This window comes from Papio anubis, chromosome 4, assembly GCF_008728515.1.
Source record: "Papio anubis isolate 15944 chromosome 4, Panubis1.0, whole genome shotgun sequence".
In the NCBI taxonomy this organism is placed as follows: Eukaryota; Metazoa; Chordata; class Mammalia; order Primates; family Cercopithecidae; genus Papio; species Papio anubis.
This window is the reverse complement of record NC_044979.1, coordinates 18728993-18751711: the sequence shown is the minus strand read 5'-3', so window position 1 is coordinate 18751711 and position 22719 is coordinate 18728993. Positions and strand designations below refer to the sequence as shown.

The following is a 22719-nucleotide window of genomic DNA, read 5'->3' as shown; positions in this document are numbered from 1 at the left end:
GTACAGGCGCCCGCCACCTCGCCCGGCTAATTTTTTTTGTATTTTAGTAGAGACAGGGTTTCACCGTGTTAGCCAGGATGGTCTCGATCTCCTGAACTCGTGATCCGCCCGTCTCGGCCTCCCAAAGTGCTGGGATTACAGGCTTGAGCCACCGTGCCCGGCCTACTTTTAGTTCTTTAAGGAATCTCCAAACTGTTTTCAGTAGTGGCTGTACTAGTTTACATTCCTACCACCAGGGTAGAAGTGCTCCCTGATCACCCCATCCATGCCAACATCTACTGTTTTTATCATTATTATTATTTGATTATGGCCATTCTTGCAGGAGTAAGGTGGTATCACATTGCGGTTTTGATTTGCATTTCCCTGATCATCAGTGATGTTGAGCATTTTTTCATTTGTTTATTGGCCATTTGTGTATCTTCTTTTGAGAATTGTCTATTCAGGTCCTTAGCCCACTTTTTGATGGGATTGTTTGTTTTTTTCTTACTGATTTGTTTGAGTTCATTGTAGATTCTGGATATTAGTCCTTTGTCAGATGTATAGATTGTGAAGATTTTCTCCTACTCTGTGGGTTGTCTGTTTACTCTGTTGACTGTTCCTTTTACCGTGCAAAAGCTCTTTAGTTTAATTAGGTTCCAGCTATTTATCTTTGTTTTGTTGCATTTGCTTTCAGGTTCTTAGTCATGAAGTCCTTGCCTAACCCAATGTCTAGAAAGGTTTTTCTAATTTTATCTTCTAGAATTTTTAAAGTTTCACGTCTTAGGTTTAAGTCTTTAATCCATCTTGAGTTGATTTTTATATGAGAGATGAGGATCCAGTTTTATTCTCCTACGTGTGGCTGGCCAATTATCCCAGCACCATTTATTGAAAAGGGTGTCCTTTCCCCACTTTATGTTTTTGTCTGCTTTGTCGAAAATCAGTTGGTTGCAAGTATTTGAGTTTATTTCTGGGTTCTCTGTTCTCTTCCATTGGTCTATATGCCTATTTTTATACCAGTATCACACTGTTTTGGTTACTATGGCCTTATAGTATAGTTTGAAATCAGGTAGTGTGATACCTCCAGATTTGTTCTTTTTGCTTAGTCTTGCTTTGGCTATGCAGGCTCTTTTTTGGTTCCATATGAATTTTAGAATTCTTTTTTCTAATTCTGTGAAGGATGATGGTGGTATTTTGATGGGGATTGCATTGAATTTGTAGATTGCTTTGGCAGTATGATCATTTTCACAATATTGATTTGACCTATCCATGAGCATGGGATGTGTTTTCATTTGTTTGTTTCATCTATGATTTCTTTCAGCAGCGTTTTGTAGTTTTCCTTGTCGAGTTCTTTCGACTCCTTGGTTAGGTATATTCCTATTTTTATTTTTTTGCAGCTACTGTAAAAGGGGTTGAGTTCTTGATTTGATTCTCCGCTTGGTTGTTGTTGGTGTATAGAAGAGCTACTGATTTGTGTACACTAATCTTGTATCTGGAAACTTTGCTGAATTATTTTATCAGTTCCAGGAGTTTTCTGGAGGAGTCCTTAGGGTTTTCAAGGTAAATGACTGCGTTGTCAGCAGTGACAGTTTGACTTCCTCTTTAATGATAGGGATGCCCTTTCTTTCTTTCTCTTGTCTGATTGTTCTGGCTAGGACTTCCAGTACTATGTTGAAGAGGAGTGGTGAGAGTGGGCATCCTTGTCTTGTTCCAGTTCCCAGAGGGAATGCTTTCAACTGTTTCCCATTCAGTATTATGTTGGCTGTGCGTTTGTTATAGATGGCCTTTATTACACTAAGGTATGTCCCTTGTGTGCCGATTTTGCTGAGAGTTTTAATCATAAGGGGATGCTGGATTTTGTGAATGCTTTTTCTGCATCTATTGAGATTATTACATGATTTTTGTTTTTAGTTCTGTTTATGTGGTGTATCACATTTATTGACTTGCATAAGTTAAACCAGCCCTGCATCCTTGTTATGAAACCCACTTGATCTTCATGGATTATCTTTTTGATATGTTGTTGGATTTGGTTAGCTAGTATTTTGTTAAGGATTTTAGCATCTATGTTCATCAGGGGGATCGGTCTGTAGTTTCCTTTTCTGGTTGCATCCCTTCCTGGTTTTGGTTTTAGGGTGATGCTGGCTTCATAGAATGAGTTAGGGAGGGTTCCTTCTTTTTATATCTTGTGGAATAGTCTCAAAAGTATTGGTACCAATTCTTCTTTGAATGTCTGTAGAATTCTGTTGTGAATCCAGATGCAAGTCCTTTGTCAGGTATGTGTTTGCAAATATTATCTCTTAGCCTGTAGCATGTCTTTTCTTCTTCTTAACAGTGTCTTTGAAAGGGCAAAAATTTTTTAATTTTGATCAAGTTCAACTTTTGGATTTTTATCCTTTATGGATTATGTTTTAGTGTCAAATCTAAGAACTTTTTGCCAAGCTCTAAATTTCAAAGATTTTTTTTTACTGTTCTAAAAGTTTTATAGTTTCATATTCTACATTTAAGTCTGTAGGCCATTTTGAGTTCATTTTTTGCATAAGGTGTGAGGTTCATATTTTGCCTATGGATGTCAATTGATCTAGAGTCTTTTTTTTTTTTTTTTTTTTTTTCCAGACAGAGTCTCACTCTGTCTCCCAGTCTGTAATGCAGTGGCTTGATCTTGGCTCACTGCAACCTCCACCTCCCGGGTTCAAGCAATTCTCCTGCCTCAGCCTCCCGAATAGCTGGGACTATAGGCATGTGCCACCATGCCCGGATAGTTACTTGTATTTTTAGTAGAGATGGGGTTTACCATGTTGGTCAGGATGGTCTCAAACTCCTGACCTCAAGTTATCCACCTGCCTCAGCCTCCCAAAGTGCTGGGATTACAGGCATGATCCACTATGCTAGAGTGCCCAGCCTACTCTAGCATCTTTTGTTGAAAAACCTACCCTTCCTGCACTGAATTGCTTTTGTATCTTTATCAAAATTATCAGTTGAGCATATATATGTGGGTCTACTTCTGGGTTCTATATTTTGTCCCATTGATCTATGTGTTTGTCTTTCTGCCAATGCCACACAGTCTTGACGACTATAGCCAAGTCCTGGGATCTAGTAGACTGATTCCTCCCACTTTATTCTTTTTTCAAAATTGATTTAGTTATTTGAAGTTGTTTGCCTTTCCATATAAGTTTTGGAACAAGTTTGTCTACGCCTACAAATATTCTTGCTGAGACTTTGATTGGAATTACATTAAACTGATATGCCGGTTTTGGGAGAATTGATATCTTTACATTGTGGAGTCTTCCAATCCATGAACATGATATGTTTCTCCACTTACTTAGGTCTTCTTTTATTTCTGTCATCAACATTGTAAATGGCATTGTGTTTTCATTTGGTTGACACATGTTCATTGTTAGCATATAGAAATGCTATTGATTTTGTTTTTGTTTTTGTTTTTGTATGTTGATCTGGAATCCTGCAACCTTGCTGAACTCACTTATTAGTTCTAAGATTGTTTTTAAATTTCTTAGTATTTTCTCTGTAGATATCATGTCATCTCAAAATAGGGACAATTTTATTTATTCCTTTTCAGTCTATATGCTTTTCATTTATTTTTCTTGCCTTATTGCACTGGCTAGAACTTCCAATACTATGTCAAATAAGAGTAGTGAAAGAAGACATTCTTGCCTTGTTCCCCATCTTAAGGAAAAGCATTCAGTCTTTCACATGAAGTATGATGTTAGCTGTAAGGTTTTTGTAGTTGCCCTTTATCAAGTTGAGGAACTCCTCTCTATTCCTGAGAGTTTTTATCATGAACAAGTGCTGGATTTTGTCAATGCTTTCTCATGTCAACTGATATAATCACATAATTTTTTATTTTTCAGGCAATTAATATGGTGAATTACATTGATTGATTTGAAAATACTGAATCAGCCTTGGACGCCTAGAATAAATACTACTTGGTTTTGGTATATAAGTCTTTTTATATAGTGCTAGATTTGATTTGTTGAAGATTTTTGTGTTTAAGCTCATGAAGAATACTGGTCTATAGTTTTCTTGTACTATCTTTGGCTGGTTCCGGTATCAGAGTAAACCTGTCCTCATAAATTGAGTTGTGAAGTGTTCCCTCCTCTTTTATCTTCTGGAAGATATTGTAAAATTAGTGTTCATTCTTCTTGTAATATTTGGTAGAATTCTCCATTGAAACCATCCTGGCCTGGAGATGTGTTTTTCAGGAAATTTTAAATTATGAATTCAAATAAAAAATACAAATAATTAAATTCTGAAATTTAATTAAAATTATTAACTGTTTGTGGTTGTATTTATTCAGATTGCCCACTTCATCTTGGTTGAGCTTTAGTAGTTTATGATTTTCATAGAATTGGTCAATTTCTTTCTAGTTTTAAAATATATTAGTCTAAAGTTGTTTGTAGTAGTCCCTTATCCTTTTAATAGCTGCAGTATTTGTAGTGATATCCCATTTCATTCCTGATGTTGGTGTTTTTTGTCTTCTCTCTTTTATCTTTGTTAGTCTTGCTCGAGGTTTATCCATTTTATCGATATTTTTCAAAGAACCAGTTTTTTGTTCATTAATTTTTCTATGGTTTTTGTTTTCAGGTTCATAGAGTTCTGCACTTGTTTTTTAATTATTTCCTTCCCTGTGCTTGATAAGGTTCTTTGTTGTTCTTTTTCTAGTTTCTTGAGATAGGAACATAGATTATTCATTTAAGATCTTTCCTCTTTTCTAAAGTAGCATTTAGTGCTATCAATTTCTCTCTCCACATTGCTTTAGCTGCAGCCACACATTTTGATATATTGTTATCTAGGTATTACATTATATTCACCATTATAGTAGTGTATTTGTTCTCTTTTATTCCTTCTGCTCCTTGTTTCATTTTTCTTACCTTTTTGTGGATAACTTGAACATTTTTCAAAATTCCATTTTAGCTTATTATAATTTTTAAATAGTTTTTCTTAGTTCTTGTGTAAATACACATATATAATTTATCACAATCTATGAGTATGAATGCCTTATCATTTTGAGTGATATGTAGAAATCTTACTTCCATTTTGGTCCCTTTAGCCTCCTTATTTTTTAAATATAATTGTCTTAAGTATATCCCCTAAGTACATTGAGTACCACATCATATGGTAGTGTAATTTTTGCTTCAACCATCAAGTATGACTTAAGAGACTCCTGAGAAGGATAGTCTATTACTTTTATCCATTTCATTGTCCTTCTTTCCTTTCTGAAGTTCCAAACTTTCTTCTGTTATCATCTCCCTTTCCTTTCTGTTTGGAGAACATCCTTCAGCCATTCTTTAAGGGTAAATATGTTAGTGACAAAATCTCTTAGTTTTCCTTCATCAGAGAATGCCATTATTTCCACTTTTCTCCTGAAGGATACTTTCACCAAATAGATGACTTGTGATTGATAATTATTTCCTTTCAGTACTTGAAAAATGTACCACTTCCTTCTGGCTTCCATGGTTCCTGATTTAAAAAAAAACGAAAAACCTGCTGTCCTTTGAACTGGTGTTCCCTACAGATAATACATTATTTCTCTCCAGTTGCTTTCACGATGTTTTTCTTTCTTTTTTAGTTTTCAGAAGTTTAACTATGATGTATCTTGGCATGGATTTCCTTGGGTTCATCTCAGTTGAGATTCACTCAGCTTCTTGAATATGTAGGTTTATGTCTTTTGCAAAATTCAGAAATTTTCAGCTGTTATTTCTTCAAGCCAAGGTGACTTTTAAGCACATTGTATATTTGAGAAACATTGCTCTGGAGTGGGGTTGAGAGATCCAAGGACTTCTTAAATTGTATACAGAATGCTGTAAGTGTCCACAGTTTTCATTAGATTCTCAAAAGACTCCATGACTCTCACCACAAATTTTATAAAAGCATTGGTTTATGGCCTTATTGAGTTGTTTTTGGTTTTCTTGGTTAAAATCAGTAAAAACAAACAAACAAACACAAAAGCTAGGTAGTTTTCTTGTCTTTCTTTGTACCACATCTGTTGAATTCCTGTTTCCCAAAGATTTTCCTGACAATTTTGGAAAATACGATGACTCAGGTAAATATTTTCCAAGTGCCTAATATGTGCCAGACAAATATTTTTATTGTTTTCCATAGTCAATGAGAAGGAGAAGAGTTTAAAACAATTAATGTAATTTGGGTTTATGAAAAGTTCTTGGTAAATAAGTGCCAGAGGAAAATTGGCTGCTTTTCAGTGTGACTTTCCTCTTTAAAATCTGTTCCTTACTGCTCTGAGCTGGATACACCAGTGATCAAATTACATCCCTGAAAGTATAATTTCATACACTGAAAACATGTCATTACACAGTGGGCCGCTTGTCATCACTCTGGCTTGCTTTGCACAGTTGGTAGTCGGGCACTCATGGTTCCCCCAAGCAGGCCTGTCCCTGGCTCAACTGCTCTAGCCGATTCCTCCAGCCAGCACAGCCTCACCTCCTTTGTCACCCCTTCTTCCTGGACTAACTCTTGCTCATCTTCCAGAACTCAGCTTGGGAAGCACCAACTCTGGGAAGCCTTCACTCTCTCTTCTCCAAGCATTAAGTTGGGTGTGCCTCCGGGGTCACTCATGCCTGCCAGAACATCACACTATATGTTAATTGCCTAATTATCTCTCCTGTCAGATGGTCAGACCCTTGGAAACTGTGACTGGGTCTTGATTTGCTTTTGTGCCCCCGGTACTTTCGTAAGTATAATATGACGTGTATTTACGCACTATCTCCAGTTAGAGTTCATGCCACCAGTTGACTGGCTGAGCCTTTCGTCCATATTTTCATTAATATCATTAAGCATCTGTTGAGGGCTGGGCATGGAGATTCATGCCTGTAATCCCAGCACTTTGGGAGGCCGAGGTGGGTGGATGACTTGAGGTCAGGAGTTCAAGACCAGCCCAGCCAACAAGGTGAAACCCTGTCTCTACTAAAAATACAAAACTTAGCTGGGCATGGTGATGGGCACCTGTAATCCCAGCTACTCAGGAGGCTGAGGCTGGAGAATCGCTTGAACCTGGGAGGTAGAGGTTGCGGTGAGCTGAGATAGCACCACTGCAGTACAGCCTGGACAAAAGAGCAAGACTCCATCACAAAAATAAAAATAAAATATTAAAAAGTACCTGTTGAGCTCCTTTATATGTAAGTGTGGTGACCAGATATTCAGTTCTTCCCAAACAGGTTTAATCTTTCCTCACAAGCGTCTGTTTATTAGTTCACTTTAGACTTCTTCTGAGAATCAGTATAAAGGTTATTGCTCTTCTCTTGCTAGAATTCCTATCTTTCCGTTTTGGGGAAATATGGATAACACCGACCTCTTCCATGTTCCTTCTTTGTCTTACTACTGGATCTTATGAACCCCTTATTATTGCATTTACATGTATAGCTCTGTCTTTCCTATTAGGCTGTAATAAGCTCCTTGGGGCAGGGAGTGTATCTTATTCAACCCAGAGTCTCCAGGGACCAGTGGAAGGTAGCATTCCATGAGTGCTGATGGAAAGAAATTTGATGTTAGATCATCACAGCTGTATGGTTGCTTATGATCAGAACATACTTCACTTCCTGACCTCCATACCTTTACTTCCTGATTATCTTTTATCCCTCATTGTAAGCCACTGTGAATTCTTTTTTGGAAAGGAGAAATGGGTAAATGCAACACATTTTAATGCATTTTTTATTCCTCCCAGGTACTATCTTGGTCGTCGGATGTTTATTGTTATTTCTGAGCCAGACATGATCAAGCAGGTGTTGGTTGAGAACTTCAGTAACTTTACCAACAGAATGGTACGTAGTTTTCTTTCTGCGTATAGATGGATGGAGAATCGTTCTCAGATGGAGGCATTGCATGTCAGATCCAACGGGGATGCAATCAGGCCTCTGATCAGGTTTATGTCAGTTCCACTCAAAACTAAGCTCCTCAGTGAACTCGGTTTTTCAAAAGAGATCTGTGGGACTGGTACAAAAGAGTAGCATTTACATGTAAGAAATGCTTCAAGAAAGCTAAAGCTCAAGGGAAGCTGAGGCTGTTAAAAATGCTAAAACCAAGAGGGTTTTCTAAAGCTGGGTTCAAAGCTGGGGGAATCCAGAGGGCAAGTGACTGACGGAGAATGAGCTGGGCTAATAAATATCAGTTGGAAAGCAAAATTTTGAGGTTCTTGCACTTACATCTTTCCCAGAAAGAATAAGAGTACTAAGGCTGGAAAGGGAAGACAAGCAAATTAGGAAAGAAATTTGTCCCCCAGTAAGAGAAGGAAGCTTTAAGAGGGCTCCTTTATATTAGTTCAAGTTTCCAGCCTACATGCATGTACATATCCCTTTGTTTTTGGAAAGTAAATGTCCTACTACTTATCTTTGATGAGAAATCCCAAAGGATGGAAGAAGTGACGGAAAATGGCAGCGATCAGGCCAGGCACGGTGGCTCATACCTGTAGTCCCCACACTTTGGGAAGCCAAGGTGAGTGGATTGCTTGGATTCAGGAGTTTGAGACCAGCCTGGCCCACTTGATGAAACCCTGTCTCTAGAAAATTACAAAAATTAGCCGGGTGTGGTGGCACACATCTGTAGTCCCAGCTACCTGGGAGGCTGAGACGTGAGAATTGCTTGAATGCTTGAATCTGAGAGGCTGGGAGTGGGAGGCTCTGGTGAACTGAGATCGCACCACTGCACTCCAGCCTGGGTGACAGAGACCCTGTCTCAAAAAACTTAAATAAATAAATAAATGAAATAAAGAATGAAAAAATGATGGGTATCAGTGCTATCCATTTTCCAAAAATAAGGAGATAGGCATTCTAGCAGAGAAGACCTGTAAACTTTATGTTGATTCTTGGAAAAAGTCTAAAGTGAATTAATAAACATGTTTGTGAGAATTCAGAGAATCACCATGCCAGCCATTTTTGGGGGTCCCATTAGACCTCACTTTTCATTTTTTTAGGGAAGTAAGTAATGTATTCATTCTTTTGTTGATTATTGGGCAAAGTTTTGCATACCTGCCGTATGCCAGGCACTGTGTAGGTGCCGACTGTAAAGAGACAGTGTCCCTCGAGGAACTCTCGCTTTAGTGAGGGAGGCAGACAAGGAAGGGGACCAGTACAATGCAGTGTGGTGAGTGCTCCTGAGGTGGGGAGCCCAGGCCACCAGGATGCGGACAGAGGAAAGCTTATTGGGTGGGAGGCGTTTGGGGCTGAGTCTTAAAGAAATTAGAGAGAGTCCCCTTTCCTGTGTTCCGAACTAGGTGAGCCATCCAGAGTGTGTCCTTGTCATCACAAGAACTTATGAGATGGGTACAGTTATAATCTCTATTTTATAGACAAAGAAACTAAGGTTCAGAGAGGCTAAATGATCAACCCTGGTAACATGGCTTACCACGAGGAAGAGCAGGGATTCATGTGCCATCTCTCAACTTAAGTCTAGAGCTCTTTTTACTGCCACAGCTGTCACAGCTGCCTCAGTGACATTTCTGGATGTCAAGGTTGAATGGAGTAATTGGCCACTCACCCAAAATATGCTCATCTTCTTCCAGCCCCAGAGCATCATGCCCAACTCCAGACATCATGTGACCTCTAGAGGGATGTGGCCTGGAGTGGGGGTGGCTGGCCTGCTACCTCCATCCCTTCAGGATGGCCGAAGGAATTGCAGAAGTTTAACTGCTTCTCTGCTGTCTCTAGATTCTCTTTCCCAAACACTGCGTTGCTATCTCCTTGCTCAAAGTCCCCTGAAAGCCGTCTGTCAAGAAACAGATTCTGATGATTCAATGCAGCTGTAGCTGTAGCTTGTTGCTCCATCAGCCTCAGCAAGGAGTGCTGAGTAAAGAAGTTGGAGAAGACAGTAAGTCAAAGTGCATGGACCACCAAGCTACATTCTAGCAAGCAGCAAAGGCACTCACAGGAGCCTGCCATAGCGCTTGAGACTGTCCAAGCCCCTAAGCCATGAGATGGCACTTGCCAACCGGTGTCTCCATATTTCCTCCCATGACACCAGGACATGTGACCCTGAGAGCTGACCTAGAAGAGGTCAATGATTTGGCATGCTAGGGGCAGACATACTCAATGCACATGTTCAAGCAGGGGGGACCCAATAACATTGACCTCAACTTTGGTCAATTTCTCCTCCAAGCCATTCGTCTGCTGTTCCTAATTTCTTTCACCATCCCCTCACCCACCCCTCCACCCAGGCTAGGTCCAGGGCCCCAAACTCCAGAGTATAGTTCCAGTTTTCTTCCTCTTCCACTCAGCACAGGATTAAGCCTTCAGGACTAAGTCCAAGTTCCCCAGACAATTAAGGGCCCTTGTGACTTAGATCCATTGTGTGAGGTGCTTGGGGCTAAGTCTTAAAGAAATTAGAGAGAGTCCCCTTCCCTGTGTTCTGAACTAGGTGAGCCATCCAGAGTGTGTCCTTGTCATCACAAGAACTTATGAGATGGATACAATTATCATCTCTATTTTATAGACAAAGAAACTAAGGTTCAAAGAGGCTAAATGATCAACCCTGATAACATGGCTTAACACTGTCTCTCACTGCTCCCCAATACAAATCGTCACTCCAGCCTCTCCCTGCTCACCCTCACCTGCTCTGGAGGGGCCTGAACCTTTGCCTTGCTCATGCTGACACTGCCCCAGAATTGAAGGCAGTGTAACAGTGCGGCTCATATTGATTATGACGTGAACTTGAGCACATCCCTTTTTTGGAGGGGGGACAGGGTCTTGCTCTGTCACCCAGGCTGGAGTGCAGTGCTGTGATCAGAGCTCACTGCAGCCTCAAACTCCTGGGCCCAAGTGATCCTCCCATCTCAGCCTCCTAGGTAGCTGGGACTGCATATGTGTGCCACCATGCCTGGCTAATTTTTAAGAAAAAATATTTGGCAGAGATGGGGTCTTACTATGTCGTCAAGGCTAGTCTCAAGCTCCTGGCCTCAGGTGATCCTCTCACCTTGGCCTACCAAAGTGTTGGGATTATAGTCCTGAGCCACTGTACCTGGCCACATTTCTTAACTTAAAAAAGAGCCAGGGCAGCTCTTTTTAAAAATATCTGTGGAAAGTGGAGCTGAATCAACATGACTCAGCAGAAATGGTCACAACCAGTGGCAGAACTTCTTATTCTTGGCCTCCTCTCAAGGCCTGGAGTTGGGGGATATGGTCCACCTTACTGGGCTGTCGTAAAGCCAGATGGGATCATGCATATAACCTCTCCCTCTACACAGTACTTGGCAGGTGACACATTAGTGCTTCTCACAAGAAAACCCTCCACCTCTTCCACACCCATCCAAACTCTTGCTGTTCTTCACGACACTCCTCAGATTCTGCCTCCTCCAGGAAGCCTTTCCTGCCTCCATCCACACACACTTTTCCCCTTCCCTGAACTCTGGCAGCGCTCACCACGTGCATCACTCATTGTCACAGTTGATCCCTTTGTGCCTTCTACTATTTATGGTAAAGGAGGATATGGCTTTCAGTCTAGCTTGATTATTAGCTCTTTAAGGCCAAGAACTGTATCTTGTACTTCTTTTTTATACCCCATGACATAAACACATATTGACTCTTCAGCATCCAATATATTCTTGTCCCAACTGAATGGAATTTCCATCAACTTGACATTCCTCCCAGAAGAATGAGGCATTACTTGAACCTGGAGTTGCAATACAGTCTTCTTCGTCTTGGTCATTCACAAACACGTAAAAAGACCCATCGCAGATGAGCTCTCCAGGAAACCCCAGTGTTTATAGTTTTCCATCTGGGAATGCATCCACTTATGTGTAGCTTTGCTTATGGTCTTTAAGCCAATTCCATATCGATGGTAAAACAACCCTTAGTGACTCAATTTTTTAAAAAACAGTCTTTAAAGTGGGATTTTCTCACAGGTTTTTGAAAGTCAAATTAAATTGGGTTCTGTGGTTCCCTCTTATCCATATGCTTATTTATCTGCTCAAAGAACTCAAGGAGATTAGTGAGACGTGATTTCCCCTTACTGACACCACGTTGCCTTCCCTCTAATAGGCCATGTTTACTTAAGCGTTCAGCGATTCAGCTTTATTATACATTCACTCGGTAAACATTAAATGCTTACTCCATGCAAGCTGCTACCAAACGGTCCCTTGTGATACAGAAAATACCTCGGCATATTAGTTTGATAAATTAAGTGAAAAGGAACTTAAATAATGCATGCTCTCATTCTCCAACAGGGAGAGCCCATCTCTGCTCACAGATTCAGGCTTGAGTTACGTGAGTTTTGTCCCTGGACAGCCTGGTGGAGAAGGGCTCTGATTTGGGAAACTGGATTTAGCTCTGAAATTTGACATGAGCTGTAAGCATCCCATGAGGGATCCATAGAGCGTATTCGCTGGAGGTGGGGGTGATGCAACAGGGAGCTCCCTGACATACATCAACACTGAACAAATGTGTGAATTCAAATATCATCCTGTGAAATATTCTTTTCCAAACTCCAGAACACTGGCTGGAGCAGACTATGGGTTGGATCCAGAGCAGCAATTCTTAACGTCATGCTTTCTCATTCACCATTTTTGGGGCACTGGAGTCTGTGCAATGTTGCTTCATCTTGCTCATTTTCCACGTGGGCCTTGTAGGTCTCTATCAATGTCCTCAGTGCTTCCTGAAACTGCTCCGTGATGGTGCAGCCACAGCTTATCAAACCCAAATCAGTCTTCTTGGCATTTATAGAAGCTCAGTCATCCTGGTACATCAGGACTTGGATGTTTTTATTTAGACATTTTCAGTGAGCTCTTCTTTGCTGTCAGGTACAGTACCTAATGAAGCCATAGCGCAGCTCTTTTTTAAATATCTGTGGAAAGTGGAGCTGAGTCCACATGACTCAGCAGAAATGGTCACAGAGGCAGAACTTCTTGTTCTTGGCCTCCTATCAAGGCCTAGAGTTCGGGAGCTGTGGGAAGGGTGATAAGAGGTAGGCCAGTCTTTGGCCCATGTTAGCTTGGTCTGGTCAGATGGGCATGTCAGGGACGTGTCAAAACACTAAGCCTACTGCCTTGAAAATGTGGGTTCTGGTCTGGAGTGGCAGCATGGAGTGCCATCCCTCAGGTCCTCATGAGTAACACAGAGGTCACCTCTCCAAGCACAGGTTGAGCCAGACCATTGACACACAAGAGGCACATCCAAAGCCATGCGATGGACGTGGTGGGCGGTTTTATCCAGAACCATCAACACTCAGCACCCTGGCTGCCCCAGGTTCAGCCTCTCAGGGGCTGCTTCACTCACTCTCCACACAGCTGTGAACATTGCAGGATGAGTCACTGTGAAACCACAAACTCCTTAGCACTGGTGAAGATAACTAAAGTTATAGGCAAATTAGTCACTGGAAACCTTCCTGTCCTCTGTATCTGCAGAAGCCTCCTATTCAAGGAAGAAAAGAGCATGTTGGCTCATTGCAGAGCTAATTGGCAAGGAAAGTTCAATTCAGGGATACAGGTGGGTCAGACCCCCTTGTGTGGGGGCCACAGGGACCCGCCTGCTGGCACCCATTGAGGAGAGAGGGGGCCTCGGCAGACTTGCCATAAAACTGCTCCCCTTGAACCCGTTCCTACACTTGTAACCAGTACTTCTCCACTGACAGTTTTTGAAAACCGTTCACCTGGAGTTCCTGGTTCTCTTTCTTTTAAATCAAACATTGAGTAAATGAAGACACTCAGATGCTCAAACATGTGCAGCACGATTTAAGTTGTGAGAGTGGTTGCCATGCGTGACCTAGGGAAGCTCTCATGGCTTCAGTAAAACCTTGCCAACTTTTTTTAGCTGTGCACTTCTTGAGAAAGGTCCATTCACATTACAGGTCTACAGCTCTGAGCAAGGCAGAAGTTCTTCCTGCAAGCACAAACAGACTGCAGGGGGCAGTGAAACCAGAAACACAGGTGTGCAACCTCATTTGCCTGCCCTCCTCTCTATTTTGAGGCCTTTTTGTTTTATGTGACCTCCCTCTCCTTCTCTGTCCCAATCTCCTTATAACACCCACTTTCTGCTTTTAATGTCCCCCTCTTCTAAGCCATAGCCCAGCGGTATGGCGAAAGGTCTTTGCTGTGCATAGGAAACCCTCCAGTCTGAACTGGAAGCTTCTTGTGGCAGGATGGGCTGCCCATTGGAATTCCCAGGTGACAGCCGCAATGGGATGCCTGTTCCCCGCAGGTCTCCCATTTCACCTGCTTTTCTAGTGTCTGGACATGGGTAAGTCCTAGAAAAGCCAGATCCAGGGCATTACATTTAATCAGTACAACACACTGAGCTTCATTTCCAACATGGTAGCTAAGTTTTAATTCTAACATCTTTAAAAGTACTGAGTGTCTTGTGATGCCTTGGGAACGCAGGAGTAGCATTAAGTGGTATTGATTCTCAATGCTCAAATGTACTTCTCTCTGCCTTGCAGAGTTTTTTCTAAAATTTCAAGACCTTGTTGAAAATGATTTCATATTTTGTGTCTTAGTAGACTCTTGGTTCAGCAGGAAGCTATCTTTATATATTCTTTTTAACAAAAAGAAATTAGTAAAAGCTTGCTCTGATATTTATGCTGTCTTGCCCTAACTTCTGTGGTGGCAGAAGTAGAAATAAGTGTGTAAACCAGGAGATTAATATCTACAATTTAGGCATAAGAATAGAGAAATAAACCATAAAATCAATTCTTGTCTCTCAATGAATATATTCCAGAACATTCCATGAAAGTCAAGTCACTGAGTCCTGATTCTCCCTGTCTTTCTCTGCCCCAATCTCCCTCTTATGACATTCCCTTTCTTCTTCCCATTTCCCCTCTTCTAAGCAATAGCCCAGTAGTATGGTGAAATGTCTTTGATTTTAGTTTAAAGAAATGAAATCGGATTCTGGATTTGCTACTTCTTCTTAGTTGAGTGGCCTTCAGACAATCCTTTAAACTCCTGATTCTCAGTTTCCTCCTGTGTAAAATACATTAGACTAGCTAATCCCTAAGGTCTGTTTGATGCCCAGTTCATGTGACCGTTGGCAGCCACAGGGAGCCACGGAGTCCCACCAGCGTCCCACAGAGCCACTTGGAGTTTCAGGTACAGGGAACAAGCTCCCTCTTAGGCCCCCTCAGGAAAATTTCTTCTTGCAGCCAAGCATGTCAAGTGCGATATCAGGAACACCCTTGTCCTTGTTGAACACTGTTTCTGGCCAGAAACTCTGCTGAGATCTGTTGGAGAGTTTCCTCCAAAGATAAGAGTTAACAAGCCCCCAGATTCCCTTCCCCGCTCAGGAGGGGCCCTCGCTGCCGGCTGTCGGGCTGATAGAAGCACAGTCCCAAGCGCCTGGCTTCCTCCTCCTCCCCAGTGGATAAAATGCTGGAACTCTGTCAGGCAGGACTGCCATAATTAGAAGAGGCCCCTTTCCAGTAACTGAAGCTGACTAGGCAGGTAGAGCCCAAATTTGTTTTTAGCCACCGCATGCCCCTGAGTTGACCCCTCGAGTGGTGGACACATCTCACAACCTCACCTGGAGGCCGTTCTCTCAGGCCAGTCACACTCTCCTGCAGAGAGAGGGAAGAGGATGTCATCTCTATGACCACCTTCTACCGGCAGAGGGAATGAATGAAAACCGACATGTAGAATAGTAAGACCACTACCGTTTTCATTTTCGGTATTTTTTTTTACATTTTAGTTTTTTTATACTGTATTTTTAGTGAAAGGAACACCTTTACTGTTTCAAACCACCAAAATATAAACCCTTTTTGGTTCAAATCTTTGTACAGCCAGATAGCGATAGACATAAATTGAAAATAGCCTCAAGTATAGAATTTGGGTTTATCCAAGTGACAGAATTCTTGAGTCTCAGTTGATTATAATATAATGAGGGGGCAGTACCAGGTCTTTCATGTCTCCAGGTGGGAAGGGGACAAGTTGCACAGCGGCTGTCCTCATCCGTGCCTGGTTGTGTGAGAATTAGAAACAATGTTTGTAACAGTGGTACCTAGTCTTTGTGACCGTGGTCCTCTTTTCGATATGAATATTTTTGCAGCCTCGTTGGCGTAAACAAGTTGACTCTCTCTACTCGCATTATAAGCACTGAGGTATAACACTATATCTTGGAGTCCTTGGAAGCACCTCATCCTATTCAGCTGGCCCCTCAGCCCGCGTGACTGTTTCAGAACTGTTGATCATCTCTCAAGGCATCCCAGAGATCATTTAGATTTTGAGTCCATGTTCTTGCATGTTCCAGAACACAAGAAAACATTTTTGGCTATAGCTTCATATTCTGTCATGCCTTTCATCCCTTTCTCCTGATAATACACGAACTCGGTAACAGCAGAAATGCATTCCATGTGTTTGCAACACTCTGGAAGGAGCCAGTGGTTCTTGTGTGGCTTTACCAGGCCAGTTGAGAATCACTGGGCTGGCCCATGAGAAAACTTCAGTAAGTGGCTGCTGTCTTCAAGCACCCATGGAATGCCGAGGTGTCGGTTTTCTTCAATAACCTGCTCCTCAGGGCAGGGTTTCCTAATTGCTGGAGAATGACCCAAGAGTTGATGAAACAATGTGAAAAGGACTGTGTTTGCTGTAAGATGGACAAGTATTGGTGATAGGCCACCCCATTCCCACCCGCCATTCTTTGTCTTGATTGTTCCAGTGCCAGTACAGCACCTGGCACACAGTAGTCACTCCATATTCACAGCATGATCGCAGACACCACTCAGAGCTGAGCATGCACAGCCCTAAACATAAAGTGCAGCAAACCCAGCTCAGGATCGTTGAAAATAGCAGCCATTCATCTCTTGCTGTGGGATTGCCAGGGAGGGCCAGAGACTGTGGTCTTGACACATTCTGTGCAGAGTTCATCCACATCTTCCTAAATGCCCAAGGCATGGCTAGTTGGTGCAGAGCAAGTGAAGACAACGAGGGGCCCCTCTGCTGGGTTTTCTGTCCCCCTCTGGCTGCCAGCACTAATCCACCCTTTGAAGAGAGGCAGCAGGGGCAAAGTTCAACCACACCTTCGTCTCTTACCTGTTATCACCCCTCTAATGACGTCTCACTCTCTCTGCTCACCTTCTCCTTCCTGCCTCTTTTAGGAGGTGGGAAACAAAGGGCCCATAGGCCCTGAAAGGGGCCACCCTTTGAAGGAGGACACATGACCACATGTGTCTCCTTTGACATCCTAATGGGATCCATGTTAAAAAAGGAAGTTTTTCACCTGGTCTCAGAGGACACTTGCAAGAGATGCCGAAGAAGGCAGTGTGATCATCCCGAGTCAAGCAGCCTAACATGAGCCTGTGAGAGAGAAACAGCAATCCACCCACAACGTGTGGTCATCAAAGGGCGGCAACCCCAGTTACCTGCTTGAGATTAAAAACCCAAATTAAAACAGGGTTAAAGGATTCCTGCCAGCTCTTAACACCTCTCTTAAAATGTGGCCACTGTCTGAAAATCATCGTTTAGCTGATGAGGTCTAACTTCTTTTTTTTTTTTTGATTTTTAAAAATTATTTATTATTATTGTTATTATTATTATTATTATTATTTTTTAAAATTTATTTATTATTATTATACTTTAAGTTGTAGGGTACATGTGCATAACATGCAGGTTTGTTACATATGTATACTTGTGCCATGTTGGTCTGCTGCACCCATCAACTCGTCATTTACATCAGGTATAACTCCCAATGCAATCCCTCCCCCCTCCTCCCTCCCCATGATAGGCCCCGGTGTGTGATGTTCCCCTTCCTGAGTCCAAGTGATCTCATTGTTCAGTTCCCACCTATGAGTGAGAACATGCGGTGTTTGGTTTTCTGTTCTTGTGATAGTTTGCTAAGAATGATGGTTTCCAGCTGCATCCATGTCCCTACAAAGGACGCAAACTCATCCTTTTTTATGGCTGCATAGTATTCCATGGTGTATATGTGCCACATTTTCTTAATCCAATCTGTCACTGATGGACATTTGGGTTGATTCCAAGTCTTTGCTATTGTGAATAGTGCTGCAATAAACATACGTGTGCATGTGTCTTTATAGCAGCATAATTTATAATCCTTTGGGTATATCCCCAGTAATGGGATGGCTGGGTCATATGGTACATCTAGTTCTAGATCCTTGAGGAATCGCCATACTGTTTTCCATAATGGTTGAACTAGTTTACAATCCCACCAACAGTGTAAAAGTGTTCCTATTTCTCCACATCCTCTCCAGCACCTGTTGTTTCCTGACTTTTTAATGATCGCCATTCTAACTGGTGTGAGATGGTATCTCATTGTGGTTTTGATTTGCATTTCTCTGATGGCCAGTGATGATGAGCATTTTTTCATATGTCTGTTGGCTGTATGAATGTCTTCTTTTGAGAAATGTCTGTTCATATCCTTTGCCCACTTTTTGATGGGGTTGTTTGTTTTTTTCTTGTAAATTTGTTTGAGTTCTTTGTAGGTTCTGGATATTAGCCCTTTGTCAGATGAGTAGATTGCAAAAATTTTCTCCCATTCTGTAGGTTGCCTGTTCACTCTGATGGTAGTTTCTTTTGCTGTGCAGAAGCTCTTTAGTTTAATTAGATCCCATTTGTCAATTTTAGCTTTTGCTGCCGTTGCTTTTGGTGTTTTAGACATGAAGTCTTTGCCCATGCCTATGTCCTGAATGGTACTACCTAGGTTTTCCTCTAGGATTTTTATGGTATTAGGTCTAACATTTAAGTCTCTAATCCATCTTGAATTAATTTTCGTATAAGGAGTAAGGAAAGGATCCAGTTTCAGCTTTCTACTGATGGCTAGCCAATTTTCCCAGCACCATTTATTAAATAGGGAATCCTTTCCCCATTTCTTGTTTTTCTCAGGTTTGTCAAAGATCAGATGGCTGTAGATGTGTGGTATTATTTCTGAGGACTCTGTTCTGTTCCATTGGTCTATATCTCTGTTTTGGTACCAGTACCATGCTGTTTTGGTTACTGTAGCCTTGTAGTATAGTTTGAAGTCAGGTAGCGTGATGCCTCCAGCTTTGTTCTTTTGACTTAGGATTGTCTTGGAGATGCGGGCTCTTTTTTGGTTCCATATGAACTTTAAAGCAGTTTTTTCCAATTCTGTGAAGAAACTCATTGGTAGCTTGATGGGGATGGCATTGAATCTATAAATTACCTTGGGCAGTATGGCGATTTTCACGATATTGATTCTTCCTATCCATGAGCATGGTATGTTCTTCCATTTGTTTGTGTCCTCTTTTATTTCACTGAGCAGTGGTTTGTAGTTCTCCTTGAAGAGGTCCTTTACATCCCTTGTAAGTTGGATTCCTAGGTATTTTATTCTCTTTGAAGCAATTGTGAATGGAAGTTCATTCATGATTTGGCTCTGTGTTGTCTGTTATTGGTGTATAAGAATGCTTGTGATTTTTGCACATTAATTTTGTATCCTGAGACTTTGCTGAAGTTGCTTATCAGCTTAAGGAGATTTTGGGCTGAGACCACGGGGTTTTCTAAATATACAATCATGTCATCTGCAAACAGGGACAATTTGACTTCTTCTTTTCCTAACTGAATACCCCTGATTTCTTTCTCTTGCCTAATTGCCCTAGCCAGAACTTCCAACACTATGTTGAATAGGAGTGGTGAGAGAGGGCATCCCTGTCTTGTGCCAGTGTTCAAAGGGAATTTTTCCAGTTTTTGCCCATTCAGTATGATATTGGCTGTGGGTTTGTCATAAATAGCTCTTATTATTTTGAGGTACGTTCCATCAATACCGAATTTATTGAGCGTTTTTAGCATGAAGGGCTGTTGAATTTTATCAAAAGCCTTTTCTGCATCTATTGAGATAATCATGTGGTTCTTGTCTTTGGTTCTGTTTATATGCTGGATTATGTTTATTGATTTGCGAATGTTGAACCAGCCTTGCATCCCAGGGATGAAGCCCACTTGATCATGGTGGATAAGCTTTTTGATGTGTTGTTGAATCCGGTTTGCCAGTATTTTATTGAGGATTTTTGCATCGATGTTCATCAGGGATATTGGTCTAAAATTCTCTTTTTTTGTTGTATCTCTGCCAGGCTTTGGTATCAGGATGATGTTGGCCTCATAAAATGAGTTAGGGAGGATTCCCTCTTTTTCTATTGATTGGAATAGTTTCAGAAGGAATGGTACCAACTCCTCCTTATACCTCTGGTAGAATTCAGCTGTGAATCCATCTGGTCCTGGACTTTTTTTGGTTGGTAGGCTATTAATTATTGCCTCAATTTCAGAGCCTACTATTGGTCTATTCAGGGATTCAACTTCTTCCTGGTTTAGTCTTGGAAGAGTGTAAGTGTCCAGGAAATTATCCATTTCTTCTAGGTTTTCCAGTTTATTTGCGTAGAGGTGTTTATAGTATTCTCTGATGGTAGTTTGTATTTCTGTGGGGTCGGTGGTGATATTCCCTTTATCATTTTTAATTGCGTCGATTTGATTCTTCTCTCTTTTCTTCTTTATTAGTCTTGCTAGTGGTCTGTCAATTTTGTTGATCTTTTCAAAAAAACCAACTCCTGGATTCATTGATTTTTTGGAGGGTTTTTTGTGTCTCTATCTCCTTCAGTTCTGCTCTGATCTTAGTTATCTCTTGCCTTCTGCTAGCTTTGGAATGTGTTTGCTCTTGCTTCTCTAGTTCTTTTAATTGCGATGTTAGAGTGTCAATTTTTGATCTTTCCTGCTTTCTCTTGTGGGCATTTAGTGCTATAAATTTCCCTCTACACACTGCTTTAAATGTGTCCCAGAGATTCTGGTATGTTGTATCTTTGTTCTCATTGGTTTCAAAGAACATCTTTATTTCTGCCTTCATTTCGTGATGTACCCAGTAGTCATTCAGGAGCAGGTTGTTCAGTTTCCATGTAGTTGAGCGGTTTTGATTGAGTTTCTTAGTCCTGAGTTCTAGTTTGATTGCACTGTGGTCTGAGAGACAGTTTGTTATAATTTCTGTTCTTGTACATTTGCTGAGGAGTGCTTTACTTCCAATTATATGGTCAATTTTGGAGTAAGTACGATGTGGTGCTGAGAAGAATGTATATTCTGTTGATTTGGGGTGGAGAGTTCTATAGATGTCTATTAGGTCTGCTTGCTGCAGAGATGAGTTCAATTCCTGGATATCCTTGTTAACTTTCTGTCTTGTTGATCTGTCTAATGTTGACAGTGGAGTGTTGAAGTCTCCCATTATTATTGTATGGGAGTCTAAGTCTCTTTGTAAGTCTCTAAGGACTTGCTTTATGAATCTGGGTGCTCCTGTATTGGGTGCATATATATTTAGGATAGTTAGCTCTTCCTGTTGAATTGATCCCTTGACCATTATGTAATGGCCTTCTTTGTCTCTTTTGATCTTTGATGGTTTAAAGTCTGTTTTATCAGAGACTAGTATTGCAACCCCCGCTTTTTTTTGTTCTCCATTTGCTTGGTAAATCTTCCTCCATCCCTTTATTTTGAGCCTATGTATGTCTCTGCGTGTGAGATGGGTCTCCTGAATACAGCAGACTGATGGGTCTTGACTCTTTATCCAGTTTGCCAGTCTGTGTCTTTTAATTGGAGCATTTAGTCCATTTACACTTAAGGTTAAGATTGTTATGTGTGAACTTGATCCTGCCATTATGATATTAACTGGTTATTTTGCTCGTTAGTTGATGCAGTTTCTTCCTAGCCTCGATGGTCTTTACATTTTGGCATGTTTTTGCAATGGCTGGTACCGGTTGTTCCTTTCCATGTTGAGTGCTTCCTTCAGGGTCTCTTGTAAGGCAGGCCTAGTGGTGACAAAATCTCTAAGCATTTGCTTATCTGTAAAGGATTTTATTTCTCCTTCACTTATGAAACTTAGTTTGGCTGGATATGAAATTCTGGGTTTAAAATTCTTTTCTTTAAGAATGTTGAATATTGGCCCCCACTCTCTTCTGGCATGTAGAGTTTCTGCCGAGAGATCTGCTGTTAGTCTGATGGGCTTCCCTTTGTGGGTAACCCGACCTTTCTCTCTGGCTGCCCTTAAGATTTTTTCCTTCATTTCAACTTTGGTGAATCTGGCAATTATGTGTCTTGGAGTTGCTCTTCTCGAGGAGTATCTTTGTGGCGTTCTCTGTATTTCCTGGATTTGAATGTTGGCCTGCCCTACTAGGTTGGGGAAGTTCTCCTGGATGATATCCTGAAGAGTGTTTTCCAACTTGGTTCCATTTTCCCCCTCACTTTCAGGCACCCCAATCAGACGTAAATTTGGTCTTTTTACATAATCCCATACTTCTTGCAGGCTTTGTTCATTTCTTTTTCTTCTTTTTTCTTTTGGTTTCTCTTCTCGCTTCATTTCATTCATTTGATCCTCAATCGCTGATACTCTTTCTTCCAGTTGATCGAGTCGGTTACTGAAGCTTGTGCATTTGTCACGTATTTCTCGTGTCATGGTTTTCATCTCTTTCATTTCGTTTATGACCTTCTCTGCATTAATTAGTCTAGCCGTCAATTCTTCCATTTTTTTTTCAAGATTTTTAGTTTCTTTCCGCTGGGTACGTAATTCCTCCTTTAGCTCTGAGAAATTTGATGGACTGAAGCCTTCTTCTCTCATCTCATCAAAGTCATTCTCCGTCCAGCTTTGATCCGTTGCTGGCGATGAGCTGCGCTCCTTTGCCGGGGGAGATGTGCTCTTATTTTTTGAATTTCCAGCTTTTCTGCCCTGCTTTTTCCCCATCTTTGTGGTTTTATCCGCCTCTGGTCTTTGATGATGGTGATGTACTGATGGGGTTTTGGTGTAGGTGTCCTTCCTGTTTGATAGTTTTCCTTCTAACAGTCAGGACCCTCAGCTGTAGGTCTGTTGG

At 41.3% G+C, this 22719-nt stretch overlaps 1 protein-coding gene across 8 annotated transcripts in view; it reads left to right on the top strand.

Annotated features, from left to right (window-relative positions):
* The window catches only part of TBXAS1 (thromboxane A synthase 1), a 213263-nt gene that overhangs the window by 74368 nt on the left and 116176 nt on the right, over window positions 1-22719 (top strand). For 6 of the 8 annotated variants that reach the window (XM_031665111.1, XM_031665112.1, XM_021936332.2 and 3 more), the window contains exon 4: window positions 7670-7766. The exons of 1 other annotated variant lie outside the window; for it this stretch is intronic. In XM_031665111.1, coding sequence (XP_031520971.1) covers window positions 7670-7766 — 97 coding nt within the window. Of the gene's footprint in view, window positions 1-7669; window positions 7767-10909; window positions 13856-22719 lie in introns of those variants that run through there. One more of the 8 variants, XM_031665113.1, reaches the window with a different exon arrangement.